Raw genomic sequence first — 22,673 nt, forward strand, 5'->3', positions numbered from 1 at the left:
GCCTCCCTCCCTCCCCGCTCCTTGGACCAGACGAGCAGCCGCCGGCACAGCCCTCTGCCTGGTGCCTCCTGCCGTGCCCCCCACCAGCCCGGTGGCCCCTTTGTGCATGCCCCTGCGGGGAAGGGGGCTACCAGAGGGAGAGCCACCCAGGACCAAAGCCCAAGAGGTCAGGGAATGAGGAGGCAGTGAGCAGAGCCAGCAGGCACCCAGGTGAGGCCGAGGCCCTGTCTCGTCTCCTTAGGTGGGCCGGACTTGGGGGAGGGGGCCCGAGGAGGTGGGGGAGAGTGTACTCAGACCCCGCTTCCCTTTCCTGCCCAGAAATGCCCCCTCTGATCCTTAGGGCCCCCGGCCCTTGTCCAATCAATATCTCTCGAGGGTCATCTAGGTTGGGTATTTACCTATGTCCCAGGTCTGGGCTCTGAGTTGAACCACGATGCCCTAGTTCAACTGAATGTCCACCCAGGACTCTGCCAAGGGCTGCTCCGATAGCCGGGGCTGCCAAGAAGGGACGCTGTGGAGGCCGCACCCCAGGGGCTGGGGCCTCCTTGAGCTAGAGGGGGGTTCCAAGGACCTTTCTCCCTTGGCTCTGTGACTCGGTTTCCCCATATGGGGTCCTGGCATTGAGGATAAGACTGGTGGCTGAGAGGGGAGGGCAGGGGCCTGGGTGGAGGGATTATTGTGCTTCCAGGCTGGGAAGGTGATGGGCACTTGAATCTTCGATTCTGCCCGGGGCTGCCACACGTGCTTCTGCCCAGCTGGGTGTGACTACAGAGGGGGTCCAGGGGCCCTTGGCCACTTGGGTTATTTTTAGGTTGGTTCCCTACCCCACCCACCCAGCCCTTGGGCCCAGCTCCCAGCCCTGAGGCTCTGGGCCTAGAGGGGAACCCAAACATCTCCCTGCGTCACAAAGACAAGAGGGGGCGGGGCAAGGCAGGTTGGGGGACAGGATGGAGAACCTCATCTTTCTGGGTACAAAGGGTGTCCTGAGCCCCGTGATGTCACATTTTCCATGTCAGTGTAGCTACCCACCCCCAAAACCAGTGGGGGGTCTCCCAGAGCTGGTGGGGGTGGAGACCGACAACGTGTGCACCCCACAAGGCCTCACCCAAGCTGATGAACTGCCCTTTGACCCACTAGCCGTGAGAACAGTGACTGACTTGTTGGATTCCACCCGGGATCCCTGGGAGGGCCTCTGACCCGGCAGGTGGGGGGCAAAGGGAGAGTCACAGTTAGGGTTCAAGGTCAGTTTCCGGCCCAGCTTGTCAGGGTCAGGGCCCAGAGAGGGAATCTCTCCCTGGGCAGCGCAGACTCGCTCCTCAGGAAGGCTCTAGTCCCCTGATGGGGCTCAGTTTCTTCCCGAATAGCCAGGGCCTGGTCCAGTGTTGGGGGAAGGGGGTCGCTGGGGGTGGCTGCTCCTTCCCACAAAGGGAAACCAAAGCACGCAGCAGACTGGTAGATTGGCGTTGCTGACTTGTGTTTAAGGAGTGTCCGAATCTCCGTGTGAGCCCACTGGGGTTTGCTGGCAGAGACACGGGAGGGCTTGGCCATTTCCTTCTCCAGCTGATTTTACAGATGAGGAAAAGGAGGCACACAGGCTTCGGTGACTTGCCTGGGGCCACCCCGCTAGGAAGTATCTGAGGCTGGATGCCAACTCAGGGAGATGAGGTCTTCATGACTCCAGGCCCCGCTGCACCCCCTGGCTGCACCTGCCCCATCCCACGGGGGAGGCCCCTTTCTTCCCTCCCGCCCCCCATTCCCCACCACAAGCAGCTCCTATGAGGACAGGTGGGCCCACAAGCAGAGGCAAGGGTGGCCAGGGCCGTCTGTTTGGCTGGTCCTTGTCTGTGGGGACAGAGCCTAAGTAGAGAAGGCACTGAAGGGTGAAGGGCCGAGAAGAAGCCAGGGAGCTGAGTCTGGCCCGCTTTCTGGCTCTGAATGTGACTACAGCCACTCCCCTTGCCCCTGTGCCAGGCTGCCCAAGGGCAGCTCAGCCCAGACAGGCCCCCTAAGCAGGGTCCAGCCCTCTGCCCTCTCCCCTCCTCCCAAAGAAGACGTGCTCCTGGTCCGGGCCTGCCTCCTGTGCCCCTCCCAGAGGCCCCACACTACAGCGGGAGCCCTGATCACTGAGCCAACCTGCCTCAGCTGCCCCAGCCCTCCCCCAAGGTCACCAGGCATCGGCAGCTGAGCTGGAGTTTGAACTTGGAGCTGGTGGTTGGCATTCCTCTGGCCTGTTTTGCTGCCTCTCCCAGCCCAGGGGCCCTTCCTACCCAGGTGGGGCAGGTTCTGGGTACTGCCCTGTCCCCTCCCTCCCTCCCTCCCTGAGGTTTGTCATTCAGACCTGGGGCTTCCCCCTCACCCCTGCCCTCAGCTGCCCTCCATGGCTCCTTGGAACATGCCTCACCAAGGCATCCTGCTCTCCTCCTTCCCCAGGACTTCAGGAAGTCCAAGCCAGCAGCTTCCCCTCCAGCCCCCAGGAAGTTCTTTCCTCCCCAGACTCCCACCCATGCAACCAGAGGGTGCTTGGTGAAGGGGAGCCACCTCTTCTCCTCCCCACCCAGCCTGACCTCCCAGAATTCCTTCCTGATGTGGTCATGAGCCAGGGGTCTTCTTCATTCCCCAGGTGGGGAAGCTGAGGCACAGACAGCGGGGACCCTCAGAGGAGGGGCTCCCAGCTCTCCCCTCTTTGCGGGGGAGCCTTGTGTGGTGAGGGGAGGCAGGGCTCCGAATCTCCAGCCCCCTCCCATTTCTTTCAGAGGTGGCCCTTCTAAGGTATGGCCAGCCAGCTGTAACTGGCCCAGACCCGAGAGGTCAGGGCTGACACTACCTCCCAAACTCTCTAGTCGCCATCCCACTCCCCGGAAATCAAGGCACGGAGAAGCTGGCTGCTTTCTTGGGGTGAGCGCAGGCCCATCTGTCCCCACTCCTGCTGCCCCCTCCATCCCCCTCACTTTGTCTTCTTTGAGTCGGACTCTTAGAATTTCTCAATTCGGGCTTTTCATCAGCTCTGCCTCTTCCTTTAAACTGTGTGACCTTGGATAAGTCACTTAAGGTCCCTGGACCTTGGCTGGACTCACGCCTCCGAGCAAGCTTCCCACAGGGAAGGGGAGGCCCTGGGGTCCTTAGCAGCCAGGATAAAGGACCGCAGGATCCTGCCAGCTGCCCTACCTCAATTTCCTCATCTGTAAAACAAAGCTGTTTGACCTGATGGCACCTAGGGCTGTACCCTGCTCCCTGTCTGTCTCTATTCTGACCCTCAGGGCCTGAGGCAGAGGCTGGGGAGGCTCTGACTGGGGTCTCCGGCCCCTCCCAGGAGGGTACCCTTAGCTAGGGCCCAGGTTCTTCCTGGCCTCTGTCCCTGGAGAATGTCTGGAATGTGGGTGGGCCCACAATGTTTGCTTTACGGATTCCTGACAAGGCCACATACATGTGTGCAAAAGAATATGGGTCTGTGCCCCCTGACAGGGAGCTCCCCACACTTGGCAGCGGGAGCACCCCGGTAAGGGTCAGCATGCCCAGGGATAGATGCAGCAGTGTCCCCTCTGTCAGGCTCAGCCACTGAGAGGGGCCTTTGCCCTCTGGAGAATCCCTTCCTTAGCACTGGGCCTGGCAAACAGAAGACCTTGGGTCAATGTTTCCTGACCTTAGGGATGAGCTGCAACCACTCAGCTGGCGAAGATGGCAGTCTGAGAACCCAGGGGGAAGGGCTGGGTTTAACAACCGGCTCTCTAGGAAACAGTGTACACCTGACACACTTGTTTGGCGTTTCCTGTTTCTTCAGTTTAGACGGTCTGAAAACAACCAAGCCCTGGTCCGTGCGTAGGCTTGTGATGCGAACATTTAACAATCAGCTCTGCACACTAGCAGGGCACGACAACCAAAAGGTTCCTCGTGAAGCCTCAGTGGGTGACAGAGGCATTTTGCTCTCTCCTAGCTGGACAGCTCCTAGGTGACAATGAGCCAGTTGGGATCCCTGAGCAGTGGGACCAGATCGCCCAAGTGAGTCAGGCCCTCCTGGGGGAGGCATCTGTCTGGGGATCCACATGCCAGGGGGTGGGTCCAACCCCCCATCTCTCCTGGATCGGTGCCTCGGGCAGAGCCTGGGGGGAGGGGGGAGGGGAGAGGGCAGGAGCACCAGAGATGGGAAGAGTCTGCTCCCTGGCCCACTCCCAGCATCCTTTCCTCCCTTCAGTGGCAGCATGGGGCGGTCGGAGGGGCTAGGCAAGATGAGTGCCAAGGACCTGTATGGTGAGTGCCCCGTGGGCTGAGTACAATGGTGTGGGAGGGAGCGGGTGGGGGGAGGCCCCTGGGGGTGAGCCTGGAGGTGAGAAAGCTCCTGAGGCCCCTGAGGGAAGGAGCCACGCCTGGCTTTCGGAACTCAGGTGAGAGCATCTGGACACTTCCATCTCAGTCTGTGACTGGGAAACAGTGCAGGGCAAGGAAAAGAGGGCTCCATCCAGAGTTCAAGGCCCTGGGTTCAAATGCTGCTTCGGCCCCAGACTACCTGCGTGACCTTAGACAAGACACCTTCTGTCTGGGCCTCAGTTTCCTCCTGCATAAAATGAGGGCTTGGACCCATTGGAGGAGAGAGGGAGGACCTACTGTGTGCCAAGCTCTGTGCAAGGCCTTCAAGGACTCCCAGTCTGGTAAGGTGGAAGGGAGCTGCTAGTGAGGGAGACAGGCTATAGAGAGGGTACCTGAGAGCCAGTGAGGAAAGGTGCCACACTGAGGAGGACAGGGAAAAGGTGCCACTTTAGCTGCGACCTGAAGGGAGCCTTAAATGCCAGAGCAGCCCCCTGGCCCCCCACGGGGCTGGGCCTGCTCTGTCAGGGCCTCCCCTTCCCCCCACCAGGGGCTTGGGCCTGCTCTGTCAGGGCCTCCCCTGCCACCCTGGGGCACTGGGTCTGTTCTCTGTGGGGGTTTCCAGACTCACCATACCTGTGTGTCCTGGCCAGGTAAGGGGAGCCGCCTTTACTTATTCATGGGATGCTAACATTTATTCCCTGGGGGCTGCTCCTTCTTCCAGAATGGGTTGCAACCAGATCCCTGAGCGTCTGTTCTGTTCTGCCTTGAGGGGGGCAGGGAAGGGAGGCCTGGTGCCGCCTTCTGTAGGATTCTGGCTGGGAAAGATGGGCAGGCCTGTGCTCTTATGGGGCAGGAGACCAGACACATAGCTACCTGCCCATCCGAAGGGCCCCAAATCAAGAAGAGCCAGAGGTCAAGGCAGGCCTTGAAGAAGGCATCGAAGGGCAGGCCCAGGCTGGGGAGGGGATGGTTGGCACAGCCTCGTGGTTCTTGGCCAAGAAATGGGGGAGGGGGAAGGGGGAATTCTGGGTTCTGGATATAATTATGGGACATATGCAAATAATATGAAAAGAGAGTCCCCCCTCCCCGTTCCCCAATGGGAGGGAGCTGGGATGGGGAGAGCAGCAGCAGGGCCCTCCCCAGGGTCCCCACACTAACTGAAAGGAAGAAAGCTGGCTCCATCAATCCCATCTGCCAGAGGAGCTGAGCTGACCACCTGGCTCACAGTCCAGATGCAGACCTCCAGCTGGTGGGGGGTGGGGGGCTGGTGCAAGCCCTGTCTGGGCTCTCTAGCGCCAGCCCTCCCCTACTCCCTGGGGGCCCTCCATACCCTCCCCTGGGGCAGGTGACCCATCCTGGCCTAACATTCCTTGCTGCCACAAAGTCTTTCCTGGTGTGTAACCGACCACTCCCACCAAGGCCATAATGCCACTTGACTCAGCCCTGACCCAGCTTTCCCAGGCTGACTGGGCCCCTCCCTCCAGCCCCAGCCCCCGCCCTCCCCTCCTGCGCCCCTGCTCTTCCCCCCACCTTGGAGGAACCCCCCGGCCCTTGAACTCCCCTTTCCTGCTGCCCACCTCGGTGCCTGGGCCTGATTGGGAGAGGTCACGTTCCCTCTCTTCCTTGGGTTTCAGAGCAGAGGAAGAAATACTCTAACTCCAACGTCATCATGCACGAGACATCCCAGTACCATGTCCAGGTGAGGGGTGCGTCCAGGCCTGGGGCCAAAGCTTGGGGGCATCGACCCTGAGGACTCCCCTTCCTAAGCCCCCCCCCCCCCCAGCCAGAGCACAGAAGAATCTCATTTTACAGAAGATGAAGACAAGGCACAGAGAGAAGGCCTTGGCCCCTTGGCCCAAGGTCGAGGGGGGAGCAGAGTTCAGTTCTCCTGACCCCAACCCCCCCCCCCCCCCACCCGGGACTGGGAGCAATCCAGAGCACTTGGATTTGTCTCTATCCCCAGCACCGGGGAAGAGGGTGGTAGACAGATGTTTGGTGAACTCTCACGGTGCCTGGCTCCACGCTGGGTGTCACCAGGCTTTGGGGAGCTCACCAGGAGAGTTGGGGTACAGGCAGCTGGGAGGCCTTAGTTACAAAGGAGAAGTGACCGAGCCCCAGGTCCAAGGCTGAGGTCAGGCCCAGTTAGGAGGGTGAATCACGGGGAGATTCGGAGACAAGGAAGTCTGCTCCAGGGGAAAGCACCTGGAAGGCCAAGGCCAAGGCCGCCCGCTAGCCTGCTGTTTCATGACTGGGTTCAGGAACCAGGAACAGAGAGCCCAGGGACCCAAGCGAGTGGTCACGGAAGGCAGTTAACCAGTAACTCGGGGGAGCTTCAAGCACAAGGCCGACTCTGGGAGCTGGGGCTCTGAGAAGAGCCAACTTCCTGGTTGGGAGCTCAGCTTCCCTCTATGTCTGTGGGGCTCGGGGTCCTTAGCCTGTCCTCGGTGGTGGCCCCACCTTCCCCCACGAGTCTACCTGTGCTTCAGGCTTGTGGGAGGGCATGGGGAGCAAGGGCCGGCCCAAGCCTGGAGGCACCTCTGGAGGAAGGGTCAGGCCCCATGAGCACAGGTGAGAGGAGCCCCAGGTAGCCTGAGGGGCGGAGGGGGGATCTGCTGGTCAATGGGCACCCTTGCTCTGTGGGCCTGGCTGGTCAGAGTCACTACCAAGGGCTTTTCTGCTGAGACTCTGGGGTTCCTTAGAGCTGGGCTGGGTGGGCCTCAGGGTCACAGTGGGGGGAGGAAGGAGTGTGGTCAGCAGGGAGTGGGACAAGACAGACAAGTCCCTCTGGGTGGGCAAGACCAGGGTTTCTGGTCCCCTAGCTCCTTTGAGATGGAGCCAGGACTGTGGAGGCCCCCAGCAGATGAGCTCTGGAAAGGCTAGTCAGTGCCTATGGGTGGGAACATCACCTGCAGCCAGAATGAAGGAGAGAAGGGAGGAAAGAGCCCCAGGCTCTGGGTTCCTGGTGCCCAATGGCTCCCCTCTCCTGCTTGGGTGGGGTGGGGCACACACATCCCCTAGACTCTGGGCACCTGCCCCCTGCACCAGGAGCCTGTGGGCAGCGCAGCCTGTCTGGGGCAGGGATAGGACCAGGGATGGGGCTGCTCTTAGACCCTCACTGGGGCCTGTCACCCCCCAGCTGTCCGGACGACAGGCTGCAGAAGGATCAGCCTCTCAGCCCAAAGCTGGGCTCCCCAATACGGGAGGGAAGCCCCTTCACAATTGGCCTTCCCTTGCTCTTCCTCCTCTTTGTTCCTAAGGGGGATCCCCTGTAGACCCCACGGTGCTGTTGCCGAGGCAGGGCCTGGCTCCTCACAGCAGGGGTCTCACTCCTCCCCTCCCCCCCCCCCCCCAGCACTTGGCCACATTCATGATGGACAAGAGTGAGGCTGTTGTCACTATGGATGACGCCATCCGCAAGCTGGTCCAGCTGAGCTCTAAGGAGAAGATTTGGACCCAAGAAATGCTGCTCCAAGTCAACGACTCATCCCTGAAGCTACTGGACTGTGAGTCCCAGGTGAGGCCTGAGAGGGACTGTGGGAGGACCCTGGACAGGGCCCCGGGATGGCTCCACTAGCTGAGGCCCAGGCCGAGCCAGAGGCCGGCAGCAAGGGAGGGATTTGGGACTGAGCCAGACAGGGCCTGGGATTGCTGGAGTGGGCACAGGTGTGAGGGGGCTTGCGTGGGCCCCTCATATACATATAGCCTTCACCTCATTTGCATACTGCTCACCTGGGCAAGCAGGCTCCTGGGATGAATGAAGGCATCGGCCCAGTCCTTCTTTGGGGGAAGGAGGGTCTAGGCCTGAGGGGGGTGAGGGGCGCTTGGACCTGAGCCCTGGGTGTAGGGGGGGACAGAGCTCTGGGGGGAAGGGGCTTAAAAAGGAGTAACAGAGGCCTAGGAAGGGGGGTGGGGCCTGGGCCTAAGCTTGGGGGAGGGGACCCAGGGAGGGGATGGTGGGGCTGGGCCTGAAACTGGGGGCCCTGTCTCCTCCTTCCCCCCCCCAGGAGGAGTTGGAGCACTTCCCACTGACCACTGTGCAGCACTGCCAGACGGTGCTGAACCAGCTGCGCTACCCCTCTGTGCTGCTGCTCGTGTGTCAGGATTCAGAGCAGCACAAACCTGATGTGCATTTCTTTTACTGCGATGAGGTGGAGGTGAGCCCGTCCTGCACAGCACTCACACCCTCTGTCCCCGGTGGATGGGGGCACACACCTTGGGCACACTTCCACTACAGCCACCGTTCGATCCACAGTGATTCTATGCCTAGCATTGTGCTGGGTGCCAGAGATCCAAGCGCAAATCAAAACCCGTCAAAGGCCACTAGCGTTCAGTCAGGTGCAACTAGCTTGTGATCTGTGGAGAGAGAGAGGGTTGGGCCTGGAGTCAGGAAGACCTGAGTTCAAATCCAGTCTTAGATACTTCCTAGCTGTGTGATCCCAGGCACGGCCTGGCACCTCCGTCTGCCTCAGTTCCCTCATCTGTAAAATGAAGGTGATAGCAGCACCGTCCTCCCAGAGCCATTGTGAGGACCAGATGAGACAACATTGTAAGGTCCCATCCAGTTGGCTGCGGTGGTGACTTGGAGATGGTCCCAGAAGGCCAATCTGCCTGTGGGGAGGGGACGGGAGAGCTTTGAAAGCCAAGCAGGATTTCAGGTGTGACGCTCGGGGCTGGGAACCCCTGAGTTTACTGAGCAGGGAGGTGGCATGTGTGTGGGGCCGACCAGATAGGTGATGGGTCTGCACCCCGGTACTCAGTACAGATCAGGGTGATTGTGAGGGAGGAGGGTGGGGGTCACTCGGGACAGGAAAGGGGGGGAGACTGGAAGAGGGGAGGAAAGATAAGAAGTTCTCTTCTAAATCTGCCCTGGAGCAGAGGGTGGATGGTCGGAGGGGGGCCATGGATCTGGGGCTGAGAATCCTCTTGATGGGCTGTCTGTCATTCAGAACCAGAATTTGTGCTCTAGGCTTCCAGGCCCCAAAGACACGCTCCAGCCGCCACACATACATACTTACATGTACAACATGCACATGTATTCACACACGTTCTCATGCATACATGCATATTCACACACACATTAGCACATGCACATCTTTATCTTCACACATTCTTCCTTACACACTCACACACACACATCCTCTCACATAAGGGCACACTGTGCCCCCTGCCCTGAGCATGGGTCCCTGCTGTTCCCTCCACCCCAGGCAGAGCTAGTGCATGAAGACATCGAGAGTGCCCTGGCAGACAGCAGGTTGGGGAAGAAGCTGCGGCCACAGACACTCAAGTGAGGAGGAGTCTGGGAGGCAGAAGAGGGACGGTTCTGACCACGCCCAGGGGAGGGGGGAAGAAGGAGGGTTCAGAGGGCATCAGCCCTCATGGAAGAGCAGGAGTCTCTGGCCCCCCAGCTGTCCCCAATGGTCCCCCCCCCCCCGGCCACTACCACTGCCCTTCCCATTCCTGACCTACATGGCTGTCCCCCAGGGGCCACCAGGAAAAGATCCGGCAGCGCCAGTCTATTCTTCCACCGCCCCAGGGTCCTGCCCCCATCCCTTTCCACCCAGATGCTGGTGGCCCCCCTCACAGCTCCAAGAATCGTGTGGCTCCTCCAGTGCCCTTCAGCTTGCCAGGTAGAGATGAGATGGGTGAGTGGGCCCAGCCTTCACAATGCTCCCTCTCTTCTCCATCACGGAGGGTCAAGGAATCCACAGGAACCCCTCCCTGAATTCATCTACCTCCATGCCCCATCCACCAGCCTGGTGCTGCCCTCACAGCAATGCCAGGGCATAAACAACCTACCACTGGCTGCCATGGTACCACAGGCCACAAGTGGTCCTGGGACCCTCCCCCCATGAGGGCCCATCTCATCCCCCAACACCACCGCCTCAGGGATGGTGCCAGAAAGGCATTGGGGCGGGGGGGGGCAATGACCAGGGTGGGCCACTCTCCCTCCGGTCAACTCTCTTCCCCTCCTCAACCAGATTACGGACAAAGAGACACCGGCTCTCAGGATGAGGAGCCCAGGGCCATCCTGGCCCAAAAGATCGAGAAGGAGACGGTGAGCATCATGCCCTATGACCCCATGGCTGAGGGACAAGGCTGGGCCCAGCCGGAGGGAGGGGGCGCCTGGGGGAGCTGGGCCAGGCTGACAGGCTGCTCTGGCCACATGTGGGTTTCCAGCAAATCCTCAACTGTGCCCTGGATGACATCGAGCTGTTCGTGGCCCGCCTGCAGAAGGCGGCAGAAGCATTTCGGCAACTCAACCAGAGAAAAAAGGGCAAGAAAAGCAAAAAGAAGGGTCCAGCAGGTGTGTGGAGGGGACACCTGGGGGCAGAGATGGGGGAGGAGGGCAGCTGGGGGAGGGACCCACCTGGGGTGGGGGTGGGGGAGGGCAGTCCAGGCAGGCCCTGGGGTTGGGGGTAGAATCCCACCCTATGCCCTCCTCACACATCCCCTCTCTCCTCGTTCTCCCCAGAGGGAGTCCTGACACTCAGAGCCAGGCCCCCCTCTGAAGCAGACTTTATCGACTGCTTCCAGAAAATGAAGCTGGCCCTGAACCTCCTGGTAAGCAGTGCCCCGCTTCCCTCAGTGGGACCCCAGGGTCCTGTCCCCCCATGCCCTCTGCCTGCATCTGCTGGGTGAGGTGACAGGGAAGTGATGCCACCCCCAACTCCTCCTCTGCCTGAGTCTCCCACACGCGGCCTGGTGTCCCAGGCCCCATCTGATTCTCTCCCCTCACCTCCTTTGGACACACCTCTTGCGTGTGTCTCTGGGGCTCCCCCACCCCCCTCCCTGTGTCTTGCCCTGACCACCCCCCCTCCTCATTTCCTCTCCCTGGGGAGAAGTACCCTGTGCCCACCTCTCCTGCCTAGCCTCTTAGATGGGGTTCCGGGATCCTGACTACATGAAGGAACCCCCACTACCCCCCCAATCTCCCTGGGTGTTCCTTGTTGTCCTGTTCTCGGAGACAGAGAGGTGCCCACCCCCCTGGTCTGTGCCTGGGAGGAGATGCCGTGTCCCACCCCTCTATCTTCCTCTATTCTATCTTGGAGATCCTGGGGGGGGGGCGGGTGTTAGGGGCCGCTGTGGGGCTGGGGCTGGGCTACTCTTCCCTCAGCGAGCCTCCTTTTCCAGGCCAAGCTGAGAAAACACATTCAGAATCCGAGCGCTGCTGAGCTGGTCCACTTTCTCCTGGGACCCCTGGAACTGGTAACTAACCCCGGGGGGGGGGGGGAGAAGGAGGCTGTGTGGGCCACCAAGGGGAGGAGGGAGTGGGGCAGAGCTTCTCTGTGGCTTCCTGCTCTCAGTAGACTGTGGGGTCCTGCTGCCCGCAGGCCCAGCCAAGGGAAGGAGGCTCAGCCTTGGAGAAGGGGGCCTCACGGCCCTCCCCTCCCCTGAGGGCCCCTGTCCTCTGCTCCTAGATCATTAACAGCTGTGGAGGGCCCGACATGGCTCGCTCTGTGTCCAGCCCCTTGCTGTCCCGAGACACTGTGGAGTTCCTGAAGGGTCACCTGATTCCCAAGGAGATGGCGCTCTGGGAGTCGCTGGGAGAGATGTGGACCCGGCCTCGGTAAGACATCTGGGCAAAGTGTCTCCCCAGAGCCGAGAAGGCGGGGCCAGACCCGCCTTCCCCTGCACCCCGGGGCCGGCACTGGCAAGGAGGGCACCCTCCGAGAAGGGCCCGACACCATGTGGTCTTCCTCTGTGTCCCCCCAGGGCCGAGTGGCCACGAGATGCGCACGTGCCCCCCTACATCCCCAAGTTCCACAATGGCTGGGAGCCCCCACTGGACGTGCTGCAGGGGGCCCCCTGGGAAGTGGAAGGTGGGCTGCTACCTGACACTGAGGTCAGTCTGACTACGGCGCCCGGGGCGGCTCTTCTGGACTGGATCCACCTGCAGGGCTGGGGCTGGGGGAGGCGCCTGAGCCAGGCGAAGAAGCCCCAGAGGTGCGCTCCCTCCTTCTGTCTGGTAACCTCTCCCTCCTCTTTCCCGTAGCTGAGCCCCGCCAATGGGTTCTCCTACCGCCATTCCCTGAAGCACAGCCCAGGCCCCGAGCCTGCACCCCCCGGAGACGGCTTCCCACCAGGGGGCTCCCCCAACACTCACAGGTACCCCCACTCACCCCCGACCCTGCCAGGGTGAGGGGACGCCCGATGCCCACGCTGAATCAGTAACGCTCTGTGCTGGAACCTGCGATAAGGGCACACGTCCCCCAGGGGGCAGCGCACTCACGCTATCTGCAGACAGAGATGGGCTCTCACAGCTAAAGGAAGCACCACTCAACCCCCAGTCCACGCTCCGCTCCGCTAACCAAGGCCACGGCTCAGCTCAGTCCCTTCCTCCCTGCTCCTTAGCTCTTGGTTCTAACTGGGTTCTCAGACCCAGGTTGGGAGGAGCACAGGGAGGAGCCCTTCTCTTGGGCCAGCCCAGGGGGCACAGCTGCCAGCCTAGTCTTCCAATCCTTGTGGGCAGTGCCCACTGGGGCTTGCCGTCAGCCCCTCTGTCGTTCCATATAGTTAAGGACAGCGACAACAAGGAAAAGGACGTGTCCTCTCTAGCCTTTGTTTCTGGTTTTTGGTGTTTTTTTTGGGGGGGGGGCAATGAGGATTAAGTGACTTGCCCAGGGTGACACAGCTAGTAAGTGTCAAGTGTCTGAGGCTGGATTTGAACTCAGGTACTCCTGAATCCAGGGCCGGTGCTTTATTCACTGCACCACCTAGCTGCCCCCTTAGCCTTTGTTTCTAAAGACACGGTGGAGCAGGTCCTTTCAGGACAGTGGTCCCCATGTTACACTTGAAGATATTGCCTCAGGGAAGGTAGGCAGGATCACAGCCAGGATTTGAACCCAGGCCTGTAGACCCTTTCCTCCTGCTACAATCTTGTGATGCCCGTTGTAGAAGAGAAGGAGAGAGCCCAGGACTCCTGGGTAACTCCTACAAGTGAGAGGGAGAAGGTCTTCTGAAGGAGCTTTGGCTCCAACTCAGACAGGCTGCCCTGTGTGGCAGTCAGGGAGTGGGCGGTACTCAGTGACAGGGGGTGGAGAGGGCTGACTCGAAGGACCGTAGGCCACCTCTTAAATCCAGGCTGAGCTTTGGGATCAGAAAGGGGCCACTTTCTGTTTCTGATGAGAGCGGGCTCTATCCTCCCCGCAAAAGGACCAGTTGTGAGGCTAGCGGGGTGTAGCTCCAACTTCCAGATGAGACTTTTCGCAAGGCCATTGGTACGAGCAACCTCTAGCCTTCCCAGACTGCCTCTGGTGCAGGCAACCTTGGTGGCAAAAGCATCCTTGGACCTGACTTCTTTCTTTAACTGATACATCCCAAACAAACAGACCAACAAACCAAAGCGATAGAAACCCTGAGGTATAAACAGCTTGGAAGAGCCAGGGGTGTCAAAAGCCTGGGTGGCAGTTGTGCTCAGGATCTGCCTTCTTCTTCTTAAAGGGGCAGGGACTGGGCACCCCTGCTCAGGCAGCCCCGCCTGGCTGGAGTCCTCTGTCAGGGGGCAAATTGTGCTTCAGGCCTGGTTTTCTTCCCTCTCTCAGGCCACTCTGCTCTTCCCCTATTTCTCTGAAAGTTTCATCTCCTTCTGGGGCAGTGCCCACCTTGCATGCTGCTCCTCTCCAGTCACGGGGCTGAGGGCCCCATTCTCCAGTTTGGCTCTTGCAAATAGGCCTGCCAGGGTCATTTGTGTACAGGTGGGATAGACTTCTTGGCGGGTATGCTCAGTGGTGGGATTGAAATGGGTGCATTCCTTCCAGAATAAACCAAAAATTATAAAGCTTCTCATGACAAGAGATTTCTGTTCAGTTCAGCTCATTTTAATTGGACCCTGCAGTAGGTCCAGGCTCCACGCTGATCTGGCTCAGGCTCCAGACATACAATGGGCCCACCTGGGCTCCCTCTTTGGATCCTGCCTGAAAGCACCTTCAACCCCTCCTCCCAGAAGTTCTTGGGCTGAGGAATCATTGTCTACCAGGCAACAGCCAACAGAAGATCTGTCACCACCCTGGCACTGAGAGCTTGGACCCTGGGAGAAGGAAGTCAGGGCTTCTAGGGAGTGCTGACTGCTGGGTGCCACCTTCCCCAGGCACCCTGCCCGCTCCATAGGACTCACAGTCCCCGGCATTGCTATGCCAGTCCTTCCCCTTTGCATCTTGTCTGGCCTTTGCCCATGATGGCTCTTGCGGACTTCAGGGGGAGGGGAAGGGGCATGGGGACCCTCTGGGGTCTGAGCTATTCTGTGCCAGACGGTGACCCCACGGCCTCTCAGCTTGCAGTGACTGCAGGAGGAGGGGAGCCCCTGGGAGAATCTCACAGAGCCATTTAGTCGCTTCTCATATCCAGAACTTTTCCCTCTGTGGTGCGGGTCAGATAGTTGGGCTGCTTGGGCTTCTTGGGTTCAGTCTCTCCATGGTAATGGTAATGGGGCTTGTCTCTAAGCACACCTGGGGCTCTGTGGGTATCTGTGCCCTCTTGGTCTGAGCCACACCCAAGGTGCTACCGGGGAGAGGTAAGTAGCCCAGACACTGAGGCGAGACCCTCCCAGCTCCCTGGCTTCTTCAGGGAGCGCCTCCTCCCTGCCTTCCCAGGAGGCCCAGCGGGGCTGACCCACTTTGTGCGTCTACCCTTTCCTGGCAGCCCTGTGGCTGCATCCACCGCCTCTGTTCTGCCAGCCTGCCCAGTAGGCCAGGAGGGAGGAGAGCCCTGACTAGCCCCCCACCATTCTTTGCACAGGAGATTCGAGTCACCGACCATGGCCAAATTCGCCAAAATCCGTTATGACTTCACAGCACGTAATGCCAACGAGCTCTCTGTGTTGAAGGACGAAGTTCTGGAGGTAAGACGGCTCACTGAGGCCTGCCCGGGCCCGGGCCTGGGCCGGGGGCTGAGTCTGGAGCAGGGGGTGGCAGACAGGCTGCCATTGCCCAGAGCCTCAGGGTGAAGGCCGGGCCAGGAACCTGCGCCTGCTATTGGTAGGGGGGGACAACAGAAAGAGCTGTCCTTGGCCTGCAGCCCCCATAGAATGAGGGAGTGGAGAGTGAAAATGGCCAGTGTTGGAGAGCCTGTCCCCCTGCCCCCTCCCGCCACCCTGCGGGGCCTGGCTGGACCCTGTCCACTCCTGGGGCGGGCAGGCACTCTGGGGCCAGGAGACCAGAACACACTGCACTGGCCGCAAATGAAGCCCCATCTCTGTGCTGAGACCTCTAGGGAGCCCCCTGGGGACAGAGCCCTCAGACCCCTGGCATGTACTATTCACCAAGGGGTGGGGGGAGGGGAGAGGTCCTGGTCCCCAGAAGACAAAGGGGCAGGCTCAGCCTGGAGCTCCTGGGGCCAGACACAGCCAGCCCAGCAAGCCTGCCTGGGGGGGGGGGGCCGGGGGGGGGGAGGGAGTAGGGAGGAATGGTGCAACAAAATCTTGGACTCCGCAAAAGCCTATGGATGCTGAGCTGACGCTCTCCTTCTCGGGCTAGTCATCCCCCAGAATCCTTCTCTGGGCTCCCCTGTGGCCCAGATACAGGTCACCTGCTCTGGGCTGGGTAAATAGATTAGAATAGGTGTGGAGGGAAGGCAGGAGGGGTGTTGACATCCCCAGTGAGTCCAGCCTGGCTTAGCAGGCTGAGGGCACAGCTGGCATGGCCAAGGGCTGGGAGAGGGCAGTGTGGGCCTCCTCTGCTTGCGCTTTTCATGCTCCCAGCAGACCCTATGGAAGTGAGGATGGGAACGGGCCTAGAAAGGAGAAAGGGGACCCCGTCCCCAGGCTCAGCAGTGCCCAGGCAATAGAAATCCCTGTCAGAGGATGCCCGCAGACTGACTGAAGCCTCTGCCCAGCAGAGGACAGCAGAGCCAGCAGTTAGTTAGCTGACCCGAGTTCTAGTCCCACTTCTACTCCCTAGCTTGTGGCCCAAGGCAAGCTCTCTTCCTGCTGCTCTGGGCCTTGGCTTCTTCTTTGTAAAGTACAAGGAGACACCATAGGCCATCTCCTGCTCTAACGTCTTGGCCCTAGGAAGTGGTACCCTTTAGTCCACTCTAGGCCCAAGTAGTTGGTTGGTGGGGATGTGAGATCCTGGAGCAGGTAGCCCAGGGAAGCCAGGCCTTATGGGTAAGAAAGAAGTCAGTAGTCTATCTGGGCTGATGGATGACCTGAAGATGACCCTCTACTGTCCTCCCAGGTGCTAGAAGACAACAAGCAATGGTGGAAGCTGAGAAACCGCAGTGGACAGGCTGGCTATGTGCCCTTCAACATCTTGGATGTGATCAAGCTGGAAGATGCATATCCCCTAAGTGAGCAGGTATGGAGCTAGGAAACCTAGTCAAGTCCCTTTAAAACACACTGCTAGGGGCAGCCAGGTGGCACAGTGGATAGAGCACTGGCCTTGGATTCAGGAGGACCTGAGTTCCAGTCCAGCCTCAGACACTCGACACTTACTAGCTGTGTGACCCTGGGCAAGTCATTGACCCTCATTGCCCCGCAAAAAACAAAACAAAAAACCACACTGCTTATGTAGCTCCTGGGTCCCTCAGAGGCCTGTGAAGGTGCCCCTGTTCTTCCAAAGTTCCCATCCTACCAGGGGTCAGGGAGCGCAGGCATGGCAGGTGGGGAGGAGGGTGCAGAAAGTGCGCAGAGAAGTGCATACGAGGTGCAGGAAGAAAAGGCCGGCAGTTCCTGCAGGAGGTGGTACCACAGCTGCACTTGGAAGGGAGGCAGAGGAGAGTGGGAGAACAGGTCATGCCTGGGGGTGGGGAGCAAAGAATCCAAGGGTGAGAAGCTGAACTCTGAATCTGGAGAACAGCGTGCAGGCCCTTCTGGCTAGAATGGGGAGAAGGGAGATCAACCAGACTGAGCAGAGGATCTGGGAGCCAGCCTGCGGACACCTGCCTCCCCTGAAGCAGAGACCTCTGGGCCATTGGAAAACAGTTCTGGATTCCCAGTGGCCAGTCAGAAGGGACAAGAAGGGCAGCGGCGGCCCTAGCCTTGACGGAGATGTTTGGTGGAGGGGCAGAATTAGGGGCAAAGATGAGGTGAAAAGGGCCCAGGACGGAGCTCTGGGAGACACCCACAGTGTATCAGAAAAAACCAGCGAGGAAGGAGTATCCAGCTAGGCAGAGAGGTCCAGAAGCATAGAGACTGGGAAGAGGCCACCCCAGTTAAGTGGCTAAGGAATCACCAGCAGCTGGAGAAAGAGGCTTCAGTGGAGTGGTGAGTGCAGCAGCTAGACTGCATGACACCGCATGGTGAAGAAGCGCGGGCAGCGGGTGTAGATGGCCTTTTCTAGGTGTCTGACTATGAAAGGAAAAGGAGAGATTTGGGGAGGACATGGCCAAATCAAATGAAGGTTTTTAAAGAATAGGACTGGCCTGACACATTTGCAAACAACCAAGAAGGCAGCAGCTAAAAAGAGGCTGAAGATGAAAAAAGAGGAAGAAAGAGAGAAATCGGGATACAAGAGGAGGAAGGAGTAGGGAGGGGAGAGACAGAGACAGAGAGACACAGAAGAATCTCAGGGCCCTTCCCAGCCGTGGCCAGTCCTCATCTCTGCCCTCACATGAACACCTTTCTTTCTGGCCATGCAGACACCTTCTTTCCTTTTTTCCTAAGGTCACTTGGCTAGGGGCAGCTAGGTGGCGCAGTGGATAGAGCACCAGCCCTGGATTCAGGAGCACCTGAGTTCAAATCTGGCCTCAGACACTTAACACTTACTAGCTGTGTGACCCTGGGCAAGTCACTTAACACTCATTACCCTGTAAAAAAACCCAAACCCCAAACTGCCGATCACCAGGGTCGCTTGGCTGATAGATCAGGAAATGCTGCAGATCCAGTTTCCCTAGATTTTAGGGAAGTGTGTAACCATTTCTCATCCTCTTCTTTTTTTTTTTTAAATTTTTAGTGAGGCAATTGGGGTTTAAGTGACTTGCCCAGGGTCACACAGCTAGTTAAGGGTTAAGTGTCTGAGGCCGTATTTGAACTCAGGTCCTCCTGACTCCAGGGCCGGTGCTCTATCCACTGCGCCATCTAGCTGCCCCTCTCATCCTCTTCTTAATCAATTTTATTGATTTATTTTTCAATTACCAAGCGTTTCTTTCTTCTCCTCCGACTGCACGATTACAAAAAGGCAAACCCAGAAGCCTCATGTGGACTTGAGCCAACCTTATTTCCACTCTGTTGGCCATTTCCCCCCTCCCCTGCCCAATGTGCCCTCCTGCTGTTCTGGAGGACCAGATGCAGAGGTGTGGGCGGCAAGACTGGCCATTCAGCAGAGCCAGAATATCCATGCCAGCCTAGAGGGATGTCCCTCGGGGTCATGGGAGGCCTCTGCCCTAGGCTTGTTCTGATCTACATCTGGGATGTGGTTAGAAGCACACTGGGCACTTTCACCAAAGCTGCAAACCCCCTCCCCTCCAGCGGGCCTTTCAGAGCTGCCCTTTGTGTGCCAAGACAAGCCAGACACTTCCCTCAAAATCTAATGGGGTGGGGGAGGAGGAAGCACCTTGCACACAGAGGGCAGAGGTCTAACAGGAAAGGCAGCTTGTTGGCATTTGAATAGAGGGCACTGGGTAAGGCAGGGACAGAGGGTCACCCAGAGGGGTAGGGTGGGGGCAGGAGACAGCCCTGCCATCCGCTGGGAGTAGTCCCTGGCAAAGCCGGAGCATCGAGTGCTGGAGCCTGGCTAGGCTTGAGGGGCAGCCTTGCCCCTCCCCACTCCCATTCTCTCCAGACTGGACCTGCCCCAGTCCAAAGGATTGAAACCCCAAATCCCAACTTCAGCCGGGCCTTCTGCCTTCTCTCCCTCTTCCAGGACAATCAGAAATACCGGGGAGACCTGAGTCCCCGAGGCCCAGGCCCCACCAGCCCCTTCCACAAGCTGCCCCCCAGCTATGCAGGGGACAAGGACGCCAAAGAGCGTGAGTCACTGAAATCCCTGCCCCACCCCCACCCCAGGACTGGAGGGAGGAGGGAGTCCTTGACTTCTGTTCTCTGTGAAATGGGGGTAATCGGAGAGAAATGAGGAGTCTGTTCATCTGGAGAGAGGGGCCCGACAGCATCAGTGGCCAGGGAGGGAGGGGGCTACAGGGTCTCAGGCCCTCCACAGACAGGGACCAGGCTGCACGAGAGGACACTTCTGGTTCTTGGGGAAAATGAGGCTGAGGAGGTGCTGCTGCTGTAGGGGCAGGGGGAGGGCGGATTGCCCAGACCTCATGGGGGGGCCGAGGGAAGCCCTCTAGGGCAGGGCATTCCCACCCACCCTGCTTTCCTGGGCTCCAGGGGGGAGCCCGGCCCTTTTCCTCTCTGCCAGTGCCCCTATGGTAGGAGCGTGGGTGGCTCAGAGGATAAGAAGGCTGGGGGACCCCCAAAGTTAGAGAGTGTTCTGTGGGTGCCTCAGGAGCCTCCCAGACAGGACTGAGGCCCGACCCTGCTCCCGGAGGGGGAGCGTGGGGCAGGGAGGCCACAGGTGTCCTGGGCCGCCCTGCCCTGGCCCGACAACTGGGCAGCCAGCAGGGGCACAGCCAGTGGCCCCCAACCTCGCGGCTTCTTGCAGAACTCATCCACCACATGGATGAACTTAACCATGAGCTCATCAAAAAGATCACCAACTCCAAAGGGTACCCTCCTCAGAGGAACTTCAGGGTGGAAAGGAGCAGGCCAGCGGCAACCCCACTGACCTATAACTCAAATGCCCAGGAAGTCAGAATGTGGCTAGAAGCCAAGTCCTTCAGCCCAGGGTGAGTCCTCGAGGCTTCTGGGGGGCAGGGGTGGGGCCGGGTGGGGCTGCAAAAGTGGAGTGGAGCCTTGAAGGCCGGGCTGAGGGGTCAGAATATGGTGCCCCTGAAAGCTGTTGTGCCTGTCGAGCCTTGGCAGGTCACCAAACCAGAGGCCCACCCTCCTTCCCATGTGCCCCCTCCCTCCCAGGATCGTGGAGCACCTGGGCATCCTGACGGGCGCCCAGCTCTTCTCCCTTAACAAGGACGAGCTGAAGAAGGTGTGCGGGGAAGAGGGCACCCGTGTCTACAGCCAACTCACGGTGCAGAAGGGACTCCTAGAGGTCAGAACCCCTGACAGCCTCAGCCTTGCATCTGAGTGCCGGTCTGTCTCTGCCCCCGTCCCCCAGCTGGGTCCCCCTCTGGCCCCTCCCCCGGCAAAGCTCCCAATGGGCACCTGGAGGGGGTGGGGCATCCTTGGGGATGCTCCGACTGAATTTGGGCTAGGGATCAAGAGGCGTTCAGAGTTTCCCATGGCTCTGAGCAGCTTCCCATGCAAGCCAGCTCAGCTTCCTCCCCCTCCTCCCCCTCCTCCCCCTCCCTCCTCCTCCTCCCTTTCTATTTCTCCCCCTCCTCCTCCTCTCTTCCTGTTTCTCCTCCCCCTCCCTTTCTGTTTCATATTTTTAAATCATTGTGGGGGGGGGGCAGGGCAATGAGGGTTAAGTGACTTGCCCAAGGTCACACAGCTAGTAAGTGTCCAGTGTCTGAGGCTGGATTGGAACTCAGGGCCTCCTAAATCCAGGGCCCGTGCTTTATCCACTGCGCGACCTAGCTGCCCCTTCCCTTTCTGTTTCTCCTCCTCCTCCTCCCTCCTCCCTCCCCTCCTCCTCCTGTTTCCCCTCCCTCCTCCCTCCTCCCTCTCCCTCCTCCTCCTTTCCCCTTCCTAATCCCTGGTCAGACTGAAACCAGACCCTGCTTTTGTTCCTCCTTCAGAAAAACCAGGGTGGGTCAGAGTTGGAGGAGCTCATGCTACGGTTCCAGAAGAAGACCATGGAGGAGGACCAAAGCTAGGCCCCTGTTGGGGCTGGGGAGGGTGGGGACCAAAGCTCTTCCAGCTGGGAGGAAGGGGGGGGCCCTGCTGCCCCTCCCCCCGGCACAGCCCCACTGAGCTGGGAGTGCACCTCAGTATTGTGTGAAGTATTATTTTTATAGACCTACTGTTCTATGGGGAGGGCACCCCCTTGTGGATGCAGGGCAGCATGGAGGCAGCAGGCTGGGGGGGCCCCCCCCTCCTGCTCCACCTCCCCCCAGGCCTTCATGAAAACACTGCTGCTTCTCGATTTCTGGGCCCAGGGCCAGGCCTCCCCAGAGGATGCCCCACCCCCAGAAGGGCTGACCAGAGACTTTGGCCCCATACCCTTCAGCCCCACTCTTCTCTCTGATGGGCCTCCTGGCTCTGTGCCTGTACGTGGTCACTCACGCATGGTCCATCAGCAAGAAGACGCCCATAGAGATTCAGTAGCATCTCAGAGTCCGGCTGCCCCCCACCCTCAGCTCGGGGCCCCCTCGAGGAAGGGGCGGTCCTCATCACCTTCGTCTGGCCCCTCATGTCTTCAAGGATCTATCAGGAGCTGTCTCCAACTCTAAATGTTCCGTGGCCTCCACTGGAAGCCACCTCCTCAGCCAGCCGCCTCGCACTGCAGTCATCTTGGATGGCCTGAGCATCCTCTTCTGGACGTAGGCCCTGGCCAGAGATGACCTCTGCCATGTTGGCTGCTCCGGGCAGCTCGGGGGTGGGAGAGGCTCTTTCTGGACAGCGGGGGGCTCTAACAGTTCCTGGTGCACCTGAGGCCCGCTCTGCCCCCCCCAGCTCTGGGAAGGCCAGGGACCCCCTCCCTACTGGCCCACTGGCCTTGGGGGCGAGGCCAGTGCCCATGAGGCTGCTTTCTGTCTCGTTCTGGGGAAGTGCAGGGCCTAGGGGCTGGGCTCAGCAGGATCCCTGAGCAGCCAAGACTGGCTAGTCTCATATGTCCTGATGTATTAGCTCCTCTCAAGCTGCAGACTCCATCCCCCCCCCCCCCCCCCCGCAGCGCATGGCTGTCTCTGCCTGGAGGCTGTGGCCGGACAAACTGGAAGAGGACTGGGATTGTAGGCCAGGCCCTGGCCCCCATCCCCAGCAGTGACCCTGGGAAGAGTCATTCCAAATGCTGATTTAGCCGCTGGCTGCCTCTGTCTGCCCTGGGGGGACACCAGCTAGTGGTGACCCTGGGGGAGGTGCTCCGCTCCACCTCTCCTGAGCCTCAGTAAAGTAAGGGAGCTTCCCGAGGTGCCTCCTGGGTCTATGACTGTCCGTGTGTCTGCATCTGAGGTTGGCGCTGGGCTAGGTGGAGGGATGGCCCACACCGGGGCCAGAGGAGGGTGGTGAGCCCTGATGAATCAGGAAGCGGCCTTTCACCCAGGGACAGTCCGTCCTCACCCCAGGGAGAGAGGTTTCAGAAGGCAGAGGGGTGGGCAGCCCAGCCCTCAATGACCTTCCCCTGTCCCATAACCCAGCCTGGTTGACACTTTCCCTCTGTGGCCTCATCCATTGCAATCAAAGCACAGAGAGCCGTGGGCAGGGGAGTTCAGTAGCCATGGCAGGGGCTGCGTGCTGCCAGCCCACGCTGGGGAGTTGT

At 59.7% G+C, this 22,673-nt stretch overlaps 1 protein-coding gene across 2 annotated transcripts; it reads left to right on the forward strand.

Annotated features, from left to right (window-relative positions):
• Positions 1-17: 17 nt before the first annotated feature.
• EPS8L2 (EPS8 like 2) lies at positions 18-22,336 on the forward strand. Of its 2 annotated transcripts, none has more exons than XM_043972718.1 (21): positions 18-210; positions 3,932-3,996; positions 4,190-4,245; positions 5,937-6,001; positions 7,655-7,816; positions 8,307-8,456; positions 9,507-9,586; positions 9,784-9,944; positions 10,281-10,357; positions 10,480-10,606; positions 10,775-10,863; positions 11,434-11,508; positions 11,721-11,869; positions 12,016-12,145; positions 12,296-12,408; positions 15,037-15,139; positions 16,473-16,592; positions 19,098-19,203; positions 19,839-20,022; positions 20,210-20,342; positions 20,992-22,336. In XM_043972718.1, exons 2-21 carry the CDS (start codon positions 3,953-3,955, stop codon positions 21,067-21,069), a joined length of 2,202 nt encoding a protein of 733 aa, XP_043828653.1. In that variant the 5' UTR covers positions 18-210; positions 3,932-3,952; the 3' UTR covers positions 21,070-22,336. The 2 variants fall into 2 exon arrangements, with proteins under 2 accessions (XP_043828653.1, XP_043828654.1); XM_043972719.1 differs by having other exon boundaries at positions 9,784-9,929.
• Positions 22,337-22,673: the final 337 nt, after the last annotated feature.

The sequence above is a fragment of the Dromiciops gliroides genome, chromosome 6 (assembly GCF_019393635.1).
Source record: "Dromiciops gliroides isolate mDroGli1 chromosome 6, mDroGli1.pri, whole genome shotgun sequence".
Classification (NCBI taxonomy): domain Eukaryota; kingdom Metazoa; phylum Chordata; class Mammalia; order Microbiotheria; family Microbiotheriidae; genus Dromiciops; species Dromiciops gliroides.